The 14,306-nt window shown below is 42.3% G+C and overlaps 2 protein-coding genes across 8 annotated transcripts in view; one reads left to right on the top strand and one right to left on the bottom strand.

Annotated features, from left to right (window-relative positions):
- The window catches only part of MCPH1 (microcephalin 1), a 230,423-nt gene that overhangs the window by 106,644 nt on the left and 109,473 nt on the right, over window positions 1-14,306 (top strand). The gene's annotated exons all lie outside the window — the stretch shown is intronic.
- ANGPT2 (angiopoietin 2) overlaps window positions 1-14,306 on the bottom strand; it is a 53,728-nt gene that overhangs the window by 1,687 nt on the left and 37,735 nt on the right. The window contains exons 5-8 of one of the 2 annotated variants that reach the window (XM_061177638.1): window positions 12,724-12,854; window positions 7,471-7,572; window positions 6,754-6,920; window positions 2,300-2,430 (exon numbers count right to left, since the gene is read on the bottom strand). In XM_061177638.1, coding sequence (XP_061033621.1) covers window positions 2,300-2,430; window positions 6,754-6,920; window positions 7,471-7,572; window positions 12,724-12,854 — 531 coding nt within the window. The remainder of the gene's footprint in view (window positions 1-2,299; window positions 2,431-6,753; window positions 6,921-7,470; window positions 7,573-12,723; window positions 12,855-14,306) is intronic. The other variant, XM_061177639.1, reaches the window with a different exon arrangement.

The raw sequence follows: 14,306 nt of genomic DNA, 5'->3' as shown, positions 1-14,306 counted from the left end.
GACCTGGGAGGCCGCTGCATGGCACAGTGGCGGGGCAGTGGGCATCCACACCTACACCTGAAGGACTAGGCTTGGGCTTTTAATACCCTTACCTAGAGGCCCTGGGTTTGGGACGGGAAGGAATGACCTCAGTCTACAAGCATTAATCCAGATAAATCTTTGAAAGATTGTGTTGGAAGGACACATACAGTATGATGCCATTTATATAAAATTCTAAAATACAGAAAAAAATAACTATTATCGATCTCTCCATACCTAGTAAAAGAAATAAATAATGTGAACGTTACAGGTATTGGTAGGGCATGTTTTATTTCTTTAAAGAGGATTCTGATGCAATTATTGTATTATTTATACACTGGAATGTGATCACCAGTTATTACATCCAAGTGCCTAAGTTTTTTCCTGATAGTAACAGCTCCATGACTTGAGTTGATTCAGATTAATGTTGATTAGATAAGACATTTGTGTGTGAGACTCATAAACCTTCAAAATATTCAAGAATATTGCAGATTTATAGATCTGTCCATTCCGGAGCCTGTTGTCTGACTCAACTATAGAATTTACTGTCTAGGCAAAAATCTAGCTGGTCATTAGGCTGGTTTATCTGTGGTCCAGACCACGGCTTGGAATCTGACCTCTACAGTTGGGACCGCTCTGCTGTCTCTCTTGGGCTGCGTTTCTTCTCCCCAATCTCCTTTCCACTTCCACTCTCAGCCCTAAATCTTGATCTGAGTAAGTAAATATGTTGTTTCCTTGGTTATTAATGCACTGATACTCTCTTGAGTAGCTCTTGACATTCGGGTGGTCTGAAAACCGCCACCCTCTGCGTGGACAGCTGGGCTCAGTGTGGGAATGACAGGCAGGAAGAAGGATTCGGCGCGCTCCCTCCCCTCCCCCCCTCCCCCCCTCCCCCCCCACTGGCTGGCTTCAAAAAGGATAACTGTGGTGGGATGGGAGAGACAGGCAGCTTTTACATAATCAGCCTAATAGCTTTCTCTGGTTGAATAATTACTGAAGTAAGTATGGCTAATAGGGAAGACCTAAGTCACCAACCTATATTTATACATGAAATATATTCTCTAAGGAACCATAGGACTGATTTTCTTAATGGAGCCTAATTCTCTCAGTATCATTTTAAAGACTTGAAAATTACTGGGTTTCAAATTATTTTTGTAAATAAATCCTTCCTTTTGTCCGTAAATGATTCTTAACTGCAGTACAAACACATGACAAGTTTAGACCCTTTACTTGTTTATGCAGTACCTCGTATTTATAAGATATATTGACTGCAGCTCTTTCCTCTGGTTTTCCTGGGTGAGTAATGAATGAATTTTTGGTGATACAATTCATGGTCTCTACAAATTAAACCCTGCCAATTTCCTGTTTGCCTCTGCATTTAGTCTACACTGTTGGCAGAATTTTTGTTGCTGATTTCAACCTTTCAATGTTTTTAAGAACTAACTCCACAGCATTTGCCCGACTTTTTCCTGGTCTCAATCACAATTAACTGGTTTTGGTTATTCCACGTTTAAACTTCTAGGAATCAGAAGAATAAGTTTTCTAACAGTTGGTTCCTGTCACTAAACTCTGAAACGTTTCTGAAAACTCATCTGGCCATTAAGTGACTGTTATATCACATTTGCTTATGGGTATGGTTTCTTTTTGTTTGTTTGTTTTTCATTTTTAAGAGGTCTAACATGAAAGATAGAAGGCAAGAAGAGCCTGAAGATAAAGGCCTTAAACTGGACAATCATTCATTCTAATTTGATGCACAGAAAAGGAGCTTGGTTAAGTAGTTTCTGTGCATTATTAGTATTTGCTATATATTAATGAAATACTTTAAAAAAAAAGACAACTAAAAAATCCTTGTTTGAACAATAAATTATTAATTGGAAACATTTCTATTACTAATGAATCTATATCACTGTTTTGGTAGCCATTTTTAATTTTTAACCTTTTTACTAAAGCAGAATGGAATTAAACCATCGTGCCAACATCTGATACTCAGCACAAACTCCAGAGAGCTTGCTGAGTATCACATGGCCCCTCTCCTTGCCAGGGGTAGGTCCTGAGGAGACACAGTTGGCCTGCTGACAATTCTAGCTCAGTATCACATTCGTGTGTAAAACTCAACAGTCTGAAAAAGCGAAAAACCGATCTCCCTGTATTGAGCAAGTAAGTCTATTTATGAAATTTGGACATTGTCACCAATCACAGGTTGAAGTCCAAAGAGCCAACCTTTCCCTCTATGAAATCCTTCCTTGCCAATACAAATAGGAAGAGAGAAAAGTCATCCCACCTCCTGTGAGCATTTGTGAACATTTGCAAATACATTTGTCGTTGTCTGCGTCCTTTGTGCTAAAATCATTTCCTGGTTGGCTTATGCTGCTTATTTTGCCGGCTGTCCCCGTGAGTCCTTTAAGGTGAATCCTGTAAGCATGCAAAGAAAAAAAAAAAAAAAAAGGCAAAACATAATTGGCTTGGGTGGTTGGTTTATCATAGTGGAAAGTTTTTTACAATGAAGAATTTCATTCTACAGAAACACGTGCTATGCTGGTTAATGCACTAGTGCATACTCCGGACAAAATGTTTTTGCGCTGGTATAAACAGGAACCAACTTATCATCAAATCCTTAGGCAAAGAGGAATGTTTTCATGAAGCCTTCAACGCATATCACTTGCACAAGCATCAGCGGGGACTTCGGGGCCCTGTAATTTATTTTCCTGCTGCTTTCAGGTAAACAAAAGAGGGGAAAATACATCGTGATGGGATCCTCTTTCCAAGTCTCCAGGCATCATCCATATGTTGTAGAAGTGAGAATCCAGGATGACTGGTGGGTGTGGGGAGGACAGCAGACAACAAGGGATGACCACTGAATGTGGAGTAGAAATCTAGTGAACTGCGTGGAAAAACAAACCCTTGTGGCTGCTTTGCCTTGTTTCTGAATAGTATTATAATAAACCTGCCAGACATTGAGAAAGAATAAGCGTACTATTAAGTTAGACCCTAGATAATAGCCCAGGCTTTTAGAAGATTGCAGAAATCTGGCTCGCCCCAGCAATGTGCCTGCCAAGGAGGAGGGGAGAAGGGCAGGGGCAGGTCTGTGAGCCCGACTCCAGGAAAGCCCCAGGCAGACAGGCTCCGGAGCTCGGAGCAGGGTCCAGGGGACGCGGGTGCCTGTGTCGAACTCCATGTCACAGTGTGGCACTTGGAGTGTGGAGACCTGGGGCGTGGGGTCTCCCCGTCCCAGGGACCCTCCTGCTGTACTTTAAGCCCCGCTGATGCCGCTCATCTTGGTAACACCTGCTCACATTTGCTAACAGCTATCTGGGAGGGAATAGAATTTCCTGGAATTCATGTTGGAGCAGGAGGTGGAGCCGAGAGGAAAGGTTCTCCAGGGGCGTGTCTCTAACCCGCCTGTGCCACCCACTCTCCCGGGCCCGTGCACGGAATGCCCAGACCAGCCCCGAGAGGCAGGCGTCACCCCCCCCTTACACGTAAGGTCGCCGAGGTTTGGTTCGGAGGCGGGAGCTCGTCCACAGTCACACGCTGTAAGTGGTGGAGCTGGGACTGACAGCAGCTGGGACTGCACCTCTGTGAGGGCTCCACGCTGGTGCACCCCTTCACAGGGGCGCTTGGTTATCGAGGAGGCAGTTGTGCAAAGGGGGGCACGGGGGCATATCCAATGAGTTCCATAAAGCGTTGGTCCTGAGTAACGTTTGTGTTGGTAACTCAGATTTTTAATTGTTTGTAGTACTGTAGCTCTGGAAGCCCCATCACAGGCATTGACCGAGTTTCTGAATTTCAGGGTTATTCTCATGCTTCAGAAATGACCCTGGGCCCTAGCACAGCCTCTGCATACCTGCTGCAAGGCGTTCCTGTAAGTTCTCCTCACCATTGGGATTTTGAAACACTTTAATTTCTGTCCAGGCCCTTCTCATTAATCGTAGGTAGGACTGAGATGAACTACTCCCCGTGCTTTTCCTCCTTTGAACTCTCCTGTCTCCTTTGAACAATCTCAGTTCTAGTGGAACGCATTAAATTTCCCCAAAGCAAAAGAAGGGAGAATACTATGTTTTATGAGTCTCTATGAGAAAAGTTGTATCTTTTTAGATCCTTCTGCTGTGTGGCCCATTGTTTTATTTTCTTTTTTATTTTTATTTTGTGGCTGCGTTGGGTCTTCGTTGCTGCGCGTGGGCTTTCTCTAGTTGCGGTGAGCGGGGGCTACTCTTGGTTGCACTGCGTGGGCTTCTCATTGTGGTGGCTTCTCTTGTTGTGGAGCACGGGCTCTAGGCACGTGGGCTTCAGTAGTTGCAGCATGCAGGCTCAGTGGTTGTGGCATGCGGGCTCTAGGGAGCGCGAGTTTCAGTAGTTGTGGCTCGTGGGCTCTAGAGCGCAGTCTCAGTAGTTGTGGCGCACGGGCTTAGTTGCTCCGCGGCATGTGGGATCTTCCCGGACCAGGGATTGAACCCGTGTCCCCTGCACTGGCAGGCGGATTCTTAACCACTGCGCCACCAGGGGAGTCTGGCCCATTGTTTTAAAGTTGCCTTCTTGTAAAATTTTATTATTAAGAATAGCCACGTTCTTGAAATTACTTTAAATTGGTACCCATTGCTTTTATATCACAGTAGAGTGAAGGGAGAGGTAATGCCAACATTTAATAATTAAATCTCAGTGTTCGTATAGAATTGCCAGAATGTTTGTGAAAAGTGACCAATTCTTAAGGTTTAATATACAAATAGTTTTTAGTTTTAGTAAAAATAATCATACTCTATTGATGCATTTATCCCTTCTTATAACGTGTATTTTTTCAGTTTTCCTACATTTGGGAAAAAATTCCTTTAGTGAAAAACAACTTAGCTGCTACATACAATTGGCATTCTGAAACATCTGTAGTTATTGTAAGTTTTAGTCACATCCCAGTTTTCTTATCACATTGACATGTTTTATTAGGATAATAATTTTTTCAGTGTAGTATCTGTTTTATACTGCCAAGTAAATTAAACTGAGCTTTAAACAACTGTGTGCTTTTTAAAATGGCATATCCAAAAATTGATTGCACTTCTAAAGGAAATATCTGTTAAGAACCATCACAGTTTAAAATATTTTTATAATGTCAGCATACAAGGGTAATGACCCATATTGTAAAATCTTCTTATATAAACAGTCTAATCCTTAATTTTTGTGTTTTTTTTTTTTTTTTTTTTTTCAGTTCCTGTGTTGTAGATTCCTAACTGTTGCCAGTTGAAAAAATATTTAGCTTGGAGGTCAAACAATGACCAACCACTCATGTCTAAAAATTCATTGAAGTTTTGATCTGTGGAGTCAACTCTGGGCTGCAGTGAGGCCCCAACACCTATCTCTTCATTCAGCTGAGCTCCTATCCGCCCTGGGCAGCCGGCTCTTTCTGTAATGAGAGCTGATGGGTTGTTTCACTGACTTCTTAAAAGTCGTGTCGAAGCTTGTCGTACGTTATCTGTTTTCAAAACATGCTTCTGAATTTTGGTCCACTGTTTATAAAGCAGGACACTGGACATTGTGCAGTTCTCAGGTGGCTGTCAGCAAGCTGGCTTTCAGCCCGTTTTTTCATGCTGTCCATTGCGAGCCTCCCCAAGGAAGCCAGCTCAAGGACTTTGAAATCGTGGGTTTTTCCCAAACTACTCAGATCTTGGAATTTCTGTCGAGCAGAGGGTCTGAGTCGGGCATCAGTGGGATTTAGACGGGACGGCAGGCCAGTTGATGCCTGTCTCCTGTGACGTTCCTATGGAACTTCGCTTGTTTATTTCTGACTTCAGAGTTGGTGTTTCATAACGTGTGCTCCGTGATCACCAAAACCCCCGAACACCACCAGTCCGAGCTCTCTAGACTCCCTCAGGGTGTGTTGGTGCCTGAACCCTTGTGTTGTGCCTTCTCAGACCAATTCCCGTGTGGCCACCGGGCAACCCATCACCCTGCTCTGCCCCGCCGTCGACACGCATTTCTGAGCCCCTCTCCCTGTAAAGTACAGATGCACGTGCCTACTGCCCTTGCCTGGCACAACAGGTTGTAAAGACCCCTTTGCTCTGTCTCCACTCTCTGGGCGTTTTAGAGCCAAAGAGTAAATTCCCAGTCAAAATTGCCCGTGCTTTTCTTGGAACATTCAAGATTAGCTGTGTCCAGTGGGTGGGGGGAGGTAGGTAAATACTGAGGCAGTGCTGTGAATCAGCTGGTCTTCCTATAGCAGAGGGCAGAGGGTCTTGCTACCTACCGCCCACCTAATCCTTCCTCTTTTGAACTTGGCAACTCATCCTGACTTTGGGATGGAACATAACAGTTGAATGTGTTTAAACTTCAAAAAGATAGATTTAACTTTGAAAACCTTCTGGAAGAAAACAATATAGTCATGGGTATACATCTGTTGTGATATTGGCATGACATTTTGTAATAGGGACACAACATTCACCTATTCTACAGATAGTTGTTAAAGGCCCATTATCTGCCAGGCAGGGTTCATCTGTGCCCTGAGGATACACAGCAAACACAACAGGCAAAATTCTGTCCTCATGAAGCCTTCCTTATATTGTTGAAATTAAAGTTAGAATGTTGAAACTAGAGAAACTTACCTAAAGGCGGCAAAGAACTCTAAGAAACAAGATGTTTTTCCCCCTTAAGGTAGCCTATGAGTAATTTAGATTCTGGTTAATACAATGGGGTTCTGACTTTCTGGAGTCAGCAAATCCTTTCACTTTTTTCAGTGATATATAATTTCCTTACCTGTAATTGAGTTCTTCGCTTGAGAGATAGAAATGGTCGTACAACGAGTAAGCCTCATTCCCTTCCCAGTCTTTCAGGTGTATTTTAAGCACGTAGCGTTTCTGATTAGTCACTTGTGAAACAAACTCATTTCCCAGCCAGTGTTCGCCTGAAGGGTTCCCAAATCCCTGAAATCCAAGTTGTAAAATTCACTTACTTCATTTATTTTTTCTTCATGTATTTGAAATCAATAGTCCATCAATTTGACACGGAATAACCATTCAATATTCAACAGAAATCCCTTCCTGTACCGTGAAACTTTGGGGTCTTCCATATAAGAAAGATTTTTAAAAGGTCAGTTTTAGGAAACTAAGCTGTTACCAGAAGGAAATTAGTATTGGAATAATTAGAACGACTTGGGGAACCACCAATATCATAAACAGCTCAGTTTATAGACGTGTGAAACACTATGAAACAGTTCACCAAGAAATGCTGAGCCCACCGTTAAAAATAAGCCTAACTTTCGCATGCCTTTGTTTTGATATATAGTTTACATTACATTGGCAGGACCATTCTTTAACGGGGAGACTGAAACACTAGTTAAAAAGAACCCTTTGGTTAAAAAAAATGGTCAAAAGTCATTGATTGGTTTTAGATTTGTGGTAAAGTTCCTGCACATTCTCAAAGTTAGTTTTCGCAAAGAAAATTATTTTCAGATGGTTTAAAGAGTATTCATACCACTTTATATTCTTTCCAAGTCCTCTGAAAATCAACACTGCCATCTTCACGTCGCTGAATAACTGTCCACCCACCTCCAGCTGTTTCCATGTCACAGTAAGCCTGCAAACAGGAACGCACAATTACTGCCTGGGAAACGTCCGTGACTTGGGTCTTTGTCTTAAATCACAGAAACGAGATGAACGGAGATACTTATAATAAGACCAGGGCTGATGGGGTTCTCTGGGGTAAATCTTTGTGGTCTTCCAAGAGGCAGAGGATTTTAAAGAAATTGAAAACCATGAATTTAAAATGATGGTGAGAAATAAACAGTAATATAACATGATGTGTCGATGAAACTAGGACCTTGTCATCATCTGTTCTAGGCTAAAGACCCACCCTGATAGCTGACCCTGAGATCGCTGTTCCTTAGAGATTTGTTGGGAACGGGACATGTTGGCAGATTGCCCCAAACCTCTCATCTCCAGCCTGTAGAAATCCATCGCCTCGTGTTCACAGCCCTGAAAACCTTTATGATGGTTGCCAGTCCCGACTGACTCTCCAGAGAGGGGTGTAAAAGGGAGACTCTTGCATTGCAGGGTTTCCAAGACTCCTGTGATGCCGTGGGGCTGTTTGGCTTCCTCCATGTGTGGGATCAAAGTCAGGTTTCCTGGTTCATCCCTCAGAACAAGGGACCGGGGGCTCCTGTGTACCCAATGTGTGTGTGTGACCTGAGGGGGCCTGGCAGCTCCACCCCACAGACCCTGACTTCATGCTTCTCTGCACTTTGCTCACTGCCCCTGTTATTTCTCTTCCCAGCTCTTTTGATTTCTGCTTTTAAACGGGCTTGGTGAGTTCAAACTTTGTTCACTACACAGGATTCTTTCTTGGGCTAAGAGCATGCATGCTCAATTTCAACTCAGCTGGAGTTTTATTATGAAATTAAAACCCCCTGAAAATAAGATTACACAAATAGTTTTAAATAATGAGATTATAGTAGAACGAAGGAGTTTTCCAAAAAGTTAAGATGAATTTCCTTACAGGTTACAAGGTAGTAAATGTGAAAGTTAAGGTTCAAAAACAATTAGAAATAGTCTTCCTTTGTTGTCTTCCATGGTCTTTGGGGGGAATAATGGAGATAATTTTGGCAGAGTAAGTTTACACGTCAAATCTACTGCATTTGTGAGCCGAAATCCTGGAGAATGGGGGCTAAAGGAGAACCCAGAGTGCACCTAGACCTGCCCTTTCATTGTAAGCGCTCGTTGGCCGTCCTGTTTCCAGTGGAACCAAGAGCAGCAGCTGGAACCCAGCACTGGTTCTCCTGTTGCGCTCTCTCCACCTCCATTCCAGACTCTCTCCAGGATGGACACTCGGCCCATCATCACTTTCCCAATGATCCTTATGTTTCGAAACATGTGTTCCATGAAAGAAAATTATATTTATCAAGAATAAAATGATTTCCCCATTTTAAATTAATCAGCCATATGAAATTGATCTGCTTCATATAACCCCTTATTATCTCTCTGTGTTGACATTATTATTATTAATTATCGTTGTTATCATTGCTATGCATCACTCCGTTCCAAGCACCAGGCTAGGTACTTTCCGTATATTATCTGTAATCTCACGGCAACTCTGCTGTGATGCTATCATTCTGCATGTTTGAAAGGAGAAAAGATTTGGTAAAGTTAGGTTAATTTGATCAGAGTCATTCAGCTATTAAGTGGCATATAGGATTTGAATAAGGTCTCTTTAATTTCCTAATTCTGCGATGTGTTTTCTACTCCCCCATGCTTCCGAAAACAGAGAAACCTGACTCTTTTGTTAATAGGTCAGAAGTCCCTCCATGCAGCTCCAAGTTGAAATCAGTTCATGAATAATACTGCCTCTCACTCGCCTCTGGTCCACAAGATGGTCAGTACTGCTCACTTCTGTCAACGTGTCTAGTAAACTAGCTGAATAAGCTCCATTGATCTGAGCAGTCCTGCGCACACACGTTAACTCCCCTGTATCCTAAAAGGCGTGCTAGGGGGTAAAAGGACTGCACAGTGTTCTCAGTGAGCCTGTCCTCATTCTAATACTTGCTTCTTCAATGTCAAAATCACCCTGATGAAGTCGCTGATATTTAAATCAGAGAACAAGTCCATTTTGTTGTGGAAATCAGTGGAGGCCAAGAGCTGCGGTCTGAGCCATAGTATCCTCTAACCCCATTAGGGACAATGACGGGATCATGAGAACGTTTTCTTAATATTACTTTGTCCAGCTTAAGAAAAAGAACAGAGCGTTTATAAAAACGGAAGTATTATGGTTAGTTGGCTCGTGAGGCTTCCAGAGGAAGAGAGTGTTCAAGTAGAGTTCTCCACGTAGCCAGAAGGTACAGATGAAAATGATGAAGTAGATTATATCAGGGTTGGAAAAGCGTAAGTCCTCGGATAATGCCCATGACCTCACTGCTCAGTTACAGCAAACCTGAGGGAGGTTAATACTTTTGATGAGCACACCATGGTGTGGTCCAGGGACCTGATACCTCGCTCTAAAGCTTGATTTCTTTCAGCAAATAGCGCTTGATTGAAATGTTATGCTTCGGCTCTGAGGCCATGGTGAATGCGTGATTAAAGATCAACATTAGGAGTCAGGTATCCTGGGAAATTTAGGGAAGGAAACTATTATGTCTCTAACAAGCAAAAATGTAACCCTAATGCTTCTGATAAATGCCATCTTGCAATGTCTATCTTGTACAAAAACCTAATGAATTCTTCAAAAATGAAGTTGAAATGATATTTCGGCCTCTTTGGGAAAGATCTGCGCAGAGATCTGTTGAACATTCTTTCCTTGAATTAGATGAAGCAGGCCAAGCTCGGGTGCCCTGGCCCACAGAGAGGTGGTCTCACAGTCCTCGGGTGTTGCGTGGATGGCAAGCACCGAGCCCTGTCCTGGGTGCTCATCTCTAGCATCACCCCGAAACCGCTCTCTAAGACAGGGGACATTGTGTCACGGCGCAGATCAGGAAGCGGAAGCCTCACGCAGGTTCAGTGACTTGCTGAGAGGCACACATTGGCAGAGTCAGAATTTAAACCCAAATCTATCGGACTTCCTCCGATTGAATTATGGAGTCTGAAGTCTGGAAGGGAATCCAGAGGTAACTCATCTGGACCATATATTTTAGAGATGAAAAAATTGAGGCTTCAAAGATTGTTGTTCCCGGCTGTGTCAATGAGTTGTTTTCACTGCGTATGTGTAAAAGGCATATATAAATCCTAATGTTTCCAGCCGTGGCCTGAGACCACATCACCCCAGAGCTGTATATCTTCTTCTCCCGGCAGTGAGGCCTTTGGGGTTGGTACGGCGAGCTGGGGCAGGGACGCGCACTAAGGCAGGAAGCACTACACAGCAGTAGGAAGCTGATGGTCCCTCTGGGTCTGCATCGGGCAGTATTCCCACTTTACTCTCCATCCTCCTCCTCCTCATGTCACTCCTGTCCCCTTACCTCCAGACCAAGAACAGACCAACATCTGGTGACAGACAATAGCATACAGAGAGCTGCCATGAGAACCAGATAGCAGAGGGGACTGAAGGGCTTAGTATAGAGTCTGCTCATTACTTTTTCATCTGCAACAGAATATTTGGGTTTTTTTCTCCCCCCAATACACTGCTTTTAGGGTGCTAGGGACATTAACTGATTTTCAAGGTTGATTTAAAGCAGCATGAATGAATTAGAAAGATTTCTTTGGAAAGTCTTATCGTGAGTAATAGCACAAGATTATTATGCTATTATTCAAGATAAATCAAATATTTATCTTTTAAATTCAAAATCAAGTGTATGTTACTGTTTGAAATTCCATGTCTTTAAGCCCTTGTTTGTATTTTTAAAGTGTTTTTCTTTATTACCATGTTAAATACTGAGGATAACCCTGAGTTCAAAGAGACGATACTTTCAGGAGCCTTTAAAATTTCCATTTTGATACAGCATCGAGTGCCTTTTCTGTAAGTGTTTCTGTTCTTTCAGTGTGTAGCTGCTTTTACAGTTAAGACGTAAACATATTTATAGGCATTTAACATATACAGTCATCCCAGAGTTATATAACACTTCACACTGATTCTCATGTAATGTTGTTTTACCTTATCAAAGCCACATTGAAATATTCCCCGGGGAAGTGACTTTTTTTTTTTTTTCTCATCTAAAGCTTAACATCTCCTAAAGCAAGTTCAGGAGGCATGCTCCCTGAGAAATCCAAAATATCCAAGAAAAACTGAGTTAAGCTGTACACTAGCTTCTCCTGATGGTAAATTCTGATTCTTGGTTCACTTTTGAGCTTCCACCTTGAAGGAAACTCCAGGTACTTGGGAAGAAAACGACCTGCTCTCATTGATGGTGTGATTTAAGTCTTCCAGCCCATCAGATGGGGTAAGAATGGCCCACCCAGGGAAGCCTTGAGCCCCCTGCAGCAAGTCCAAAGGGTCGGAACTGTCTCCATAACCATGTCCTTGGCCTTTGGGGCTGTGACAGCATTTGCACTGATGGTACAAAAGCACTAGTGGGTGAAACTGCCAGCGCCCTAGAATGAACTAAGGAAACAGTGCAAACCATGCCGGAGTCACTGTGTTCCTCAGTCACACACTTGCAGTTTGGGGGGAAAAAGCCAATTTCACTTCAGGATGTCTTTGACAAAGCAGTACAAAGTATTAATTTTATTAAACCTCTACTGCTGCGGGCACGTCTTTTTATATTCTGTTTGATGAAATGGAAATGAGTATAAATCACTTCTGCACATCAAGGTGCCATGGCTGTCTCAAAGAGAAATTTTGTGTGACTGTGTTAGTTGCAAGTTGAACAAGCCTTTTGTTTTTTGGATGGAATACCATTGCTGCTTGAAATAACGATTGAAACATAAACTATGGGTATTCGAACTCTGGTATTTTGGAAGACATTTCTTTAAAGTTAATGATGCGAGTCTGACACTTCAAGGCAAACAGCTGACACTCTGCATGACTAAGCCACATGCAAGGAGAAAATAAGTAAATTATCTTATATATTAGGTAGACACATATAATAAGGTAGATATTTCTACATCATTCACATGCATCGTCAGTGTTCTGTGCCCAGTGGCTGGACTTGGAGCCCTTGGTGAGACCTTTACGTGTGTCAGTGTTTCTTGCTTTGCTCTGAGTGGAGCTGGGATGCATCCGGGGTGTGTGAACTATGTCTGCAGTTGCTCCACTTCTAAAACGACTTGCTTCAAGCCAGGGAGGTGAAAATGAGAGACAATGCCTTACCTTGATCTCCTCCGTGGAGTTAGGGAACGTCAGCGTGTAGATTCCACTGGTGGTCAGTCCTGATTTGAAAGCTTCCGTGCAATCTCTGAAGATGATTTGTTCTTCCTTAGCAATGAGGGAGTGCTTAGCTGCTTTTTAAAAATAGGAAAGCTTTTAAAAGGAGTTCATGAAAAGATAAAAGTATGTTATTTCGAGATGCACTCATTTGCTAAGTTTTATTACATTTGAATTCTTACAATAAGTAAAAGGGAGATGCTAGTATTTTAGCCTTTCAAAAGTTACTCTTTCAGCCTGTTTCCTGTTAACTCTCAAAGATTGTTACCAATAATCCATACTTCCTTTTTCTTCTCATCAACTATATGTAATGCAAGTACTTCACAATCAGCTCTTAATAAACTATTACTTTTTAAAAAATCTTCCATCTTGAGTAGAATCAGATAAAGTTATTACAGAAGAATAAAAAAGAATGTACCTAAAAATAGTGTTGGCTCTACAGTGGCTGCATCCATAGCCCATTAGCCACGTCCTATCTAGGCAGTGGTGTGGATTGTTTTCCTTTCTTTTTGTGTATCTGAGGCCAAGTCTTTATACGTTTCTTTAGACCGTTGGGTGAAGACATTTAGTATTCTTTGGATTTTTAGCAACCGTCTCATAATAGCTTGCGTTAAAGAGGAACCTAACATTTATTTATCTGCGTCTTTGAAATTCTTCCTTTTAAGTCTAAAAAGTCTAGGACTATGAAATTCTTTCAAATTTTTATTCTGCTCTTAACGTTTAGACTTCCCAATCCCTTTTTTGCCACATTGAAAAAGTGTTTGTGTGTATGTATTCTTGCAGGTATGTATTTGTACGTCATTCTAGAGACGGACAAAAGCCTAGGTGTCTGGACCAGGTGGCGTGGGCAGGCATCACAGGTGGGGGCTCCCGTCTGCACACCAGCCGGAAGCACGCGGGGCAGACGAAGCCTGTTCCGCTGCACTTTCTCCTGTGCTCATTTGTTCTGCCAGGATCTGAGCTGCGTGATTTTCTCTGCTTTGGCTCATCCAGGCTAACACCTCACACTGTCTTGGTCCCACTAGACATCATATAATTGTCTCTTCCTTTTCTCTGAATGTGAGAAAAATATATGATTTTTTTTAAATTATAAGAGAGTGAAACTCTAGTTGGAAGGCATACGCTGCAAACTGGCCACCTGGTGTGAAACCTGCCACTTACCACAAGGTTGTGCCACTGTTTTTGTTTGTTTGCTTCCTTGTTTAAGTAGAAACCTTGTTTAAATGTTTCTGTAATTAAAGTGGGGATAACTGTATGAGTCAAGGAAAATGTGAGAACATATTTCTTATGGAGGTGAAGAGGGTCTCTACGTGAATCATATGTAAAGTGCATCTGTGTCAAAAGAATACAGTTGAAAGGACACTATGAAATAGACCATAGCAAGAACTAGACCCAATGTTTAAGGAAAAAAAAACAACTTAAAAATACCACACAGGTTGTGTATCATGTCTCTAATTAATGACTGAAGATGCATCCCTTCTTCCCTCTAATATCGAAGAGAAGTTGAAAGGTCAAACAGGAATAAGGAA

The sequence above is a fragment of the Eubalaena glacialis genome, chromosome 20, assembly GCF_028564815.1.
Source record: "Eubalaena glacialis isolate mEubGla1 chromosome 20, mEubGla1.1.hap2.+ XY, whole genome shotgun sequence".
Lineage (NCBI taxonomy): Eukaryota > Metazoa > Chordata > Mammalia > Artiodactyla > Balaenidae > Eubalaena > Eubalaena glacialis.
This window is presented reverse-complemented; position numbering and strand designations above follow the sequence as displayed.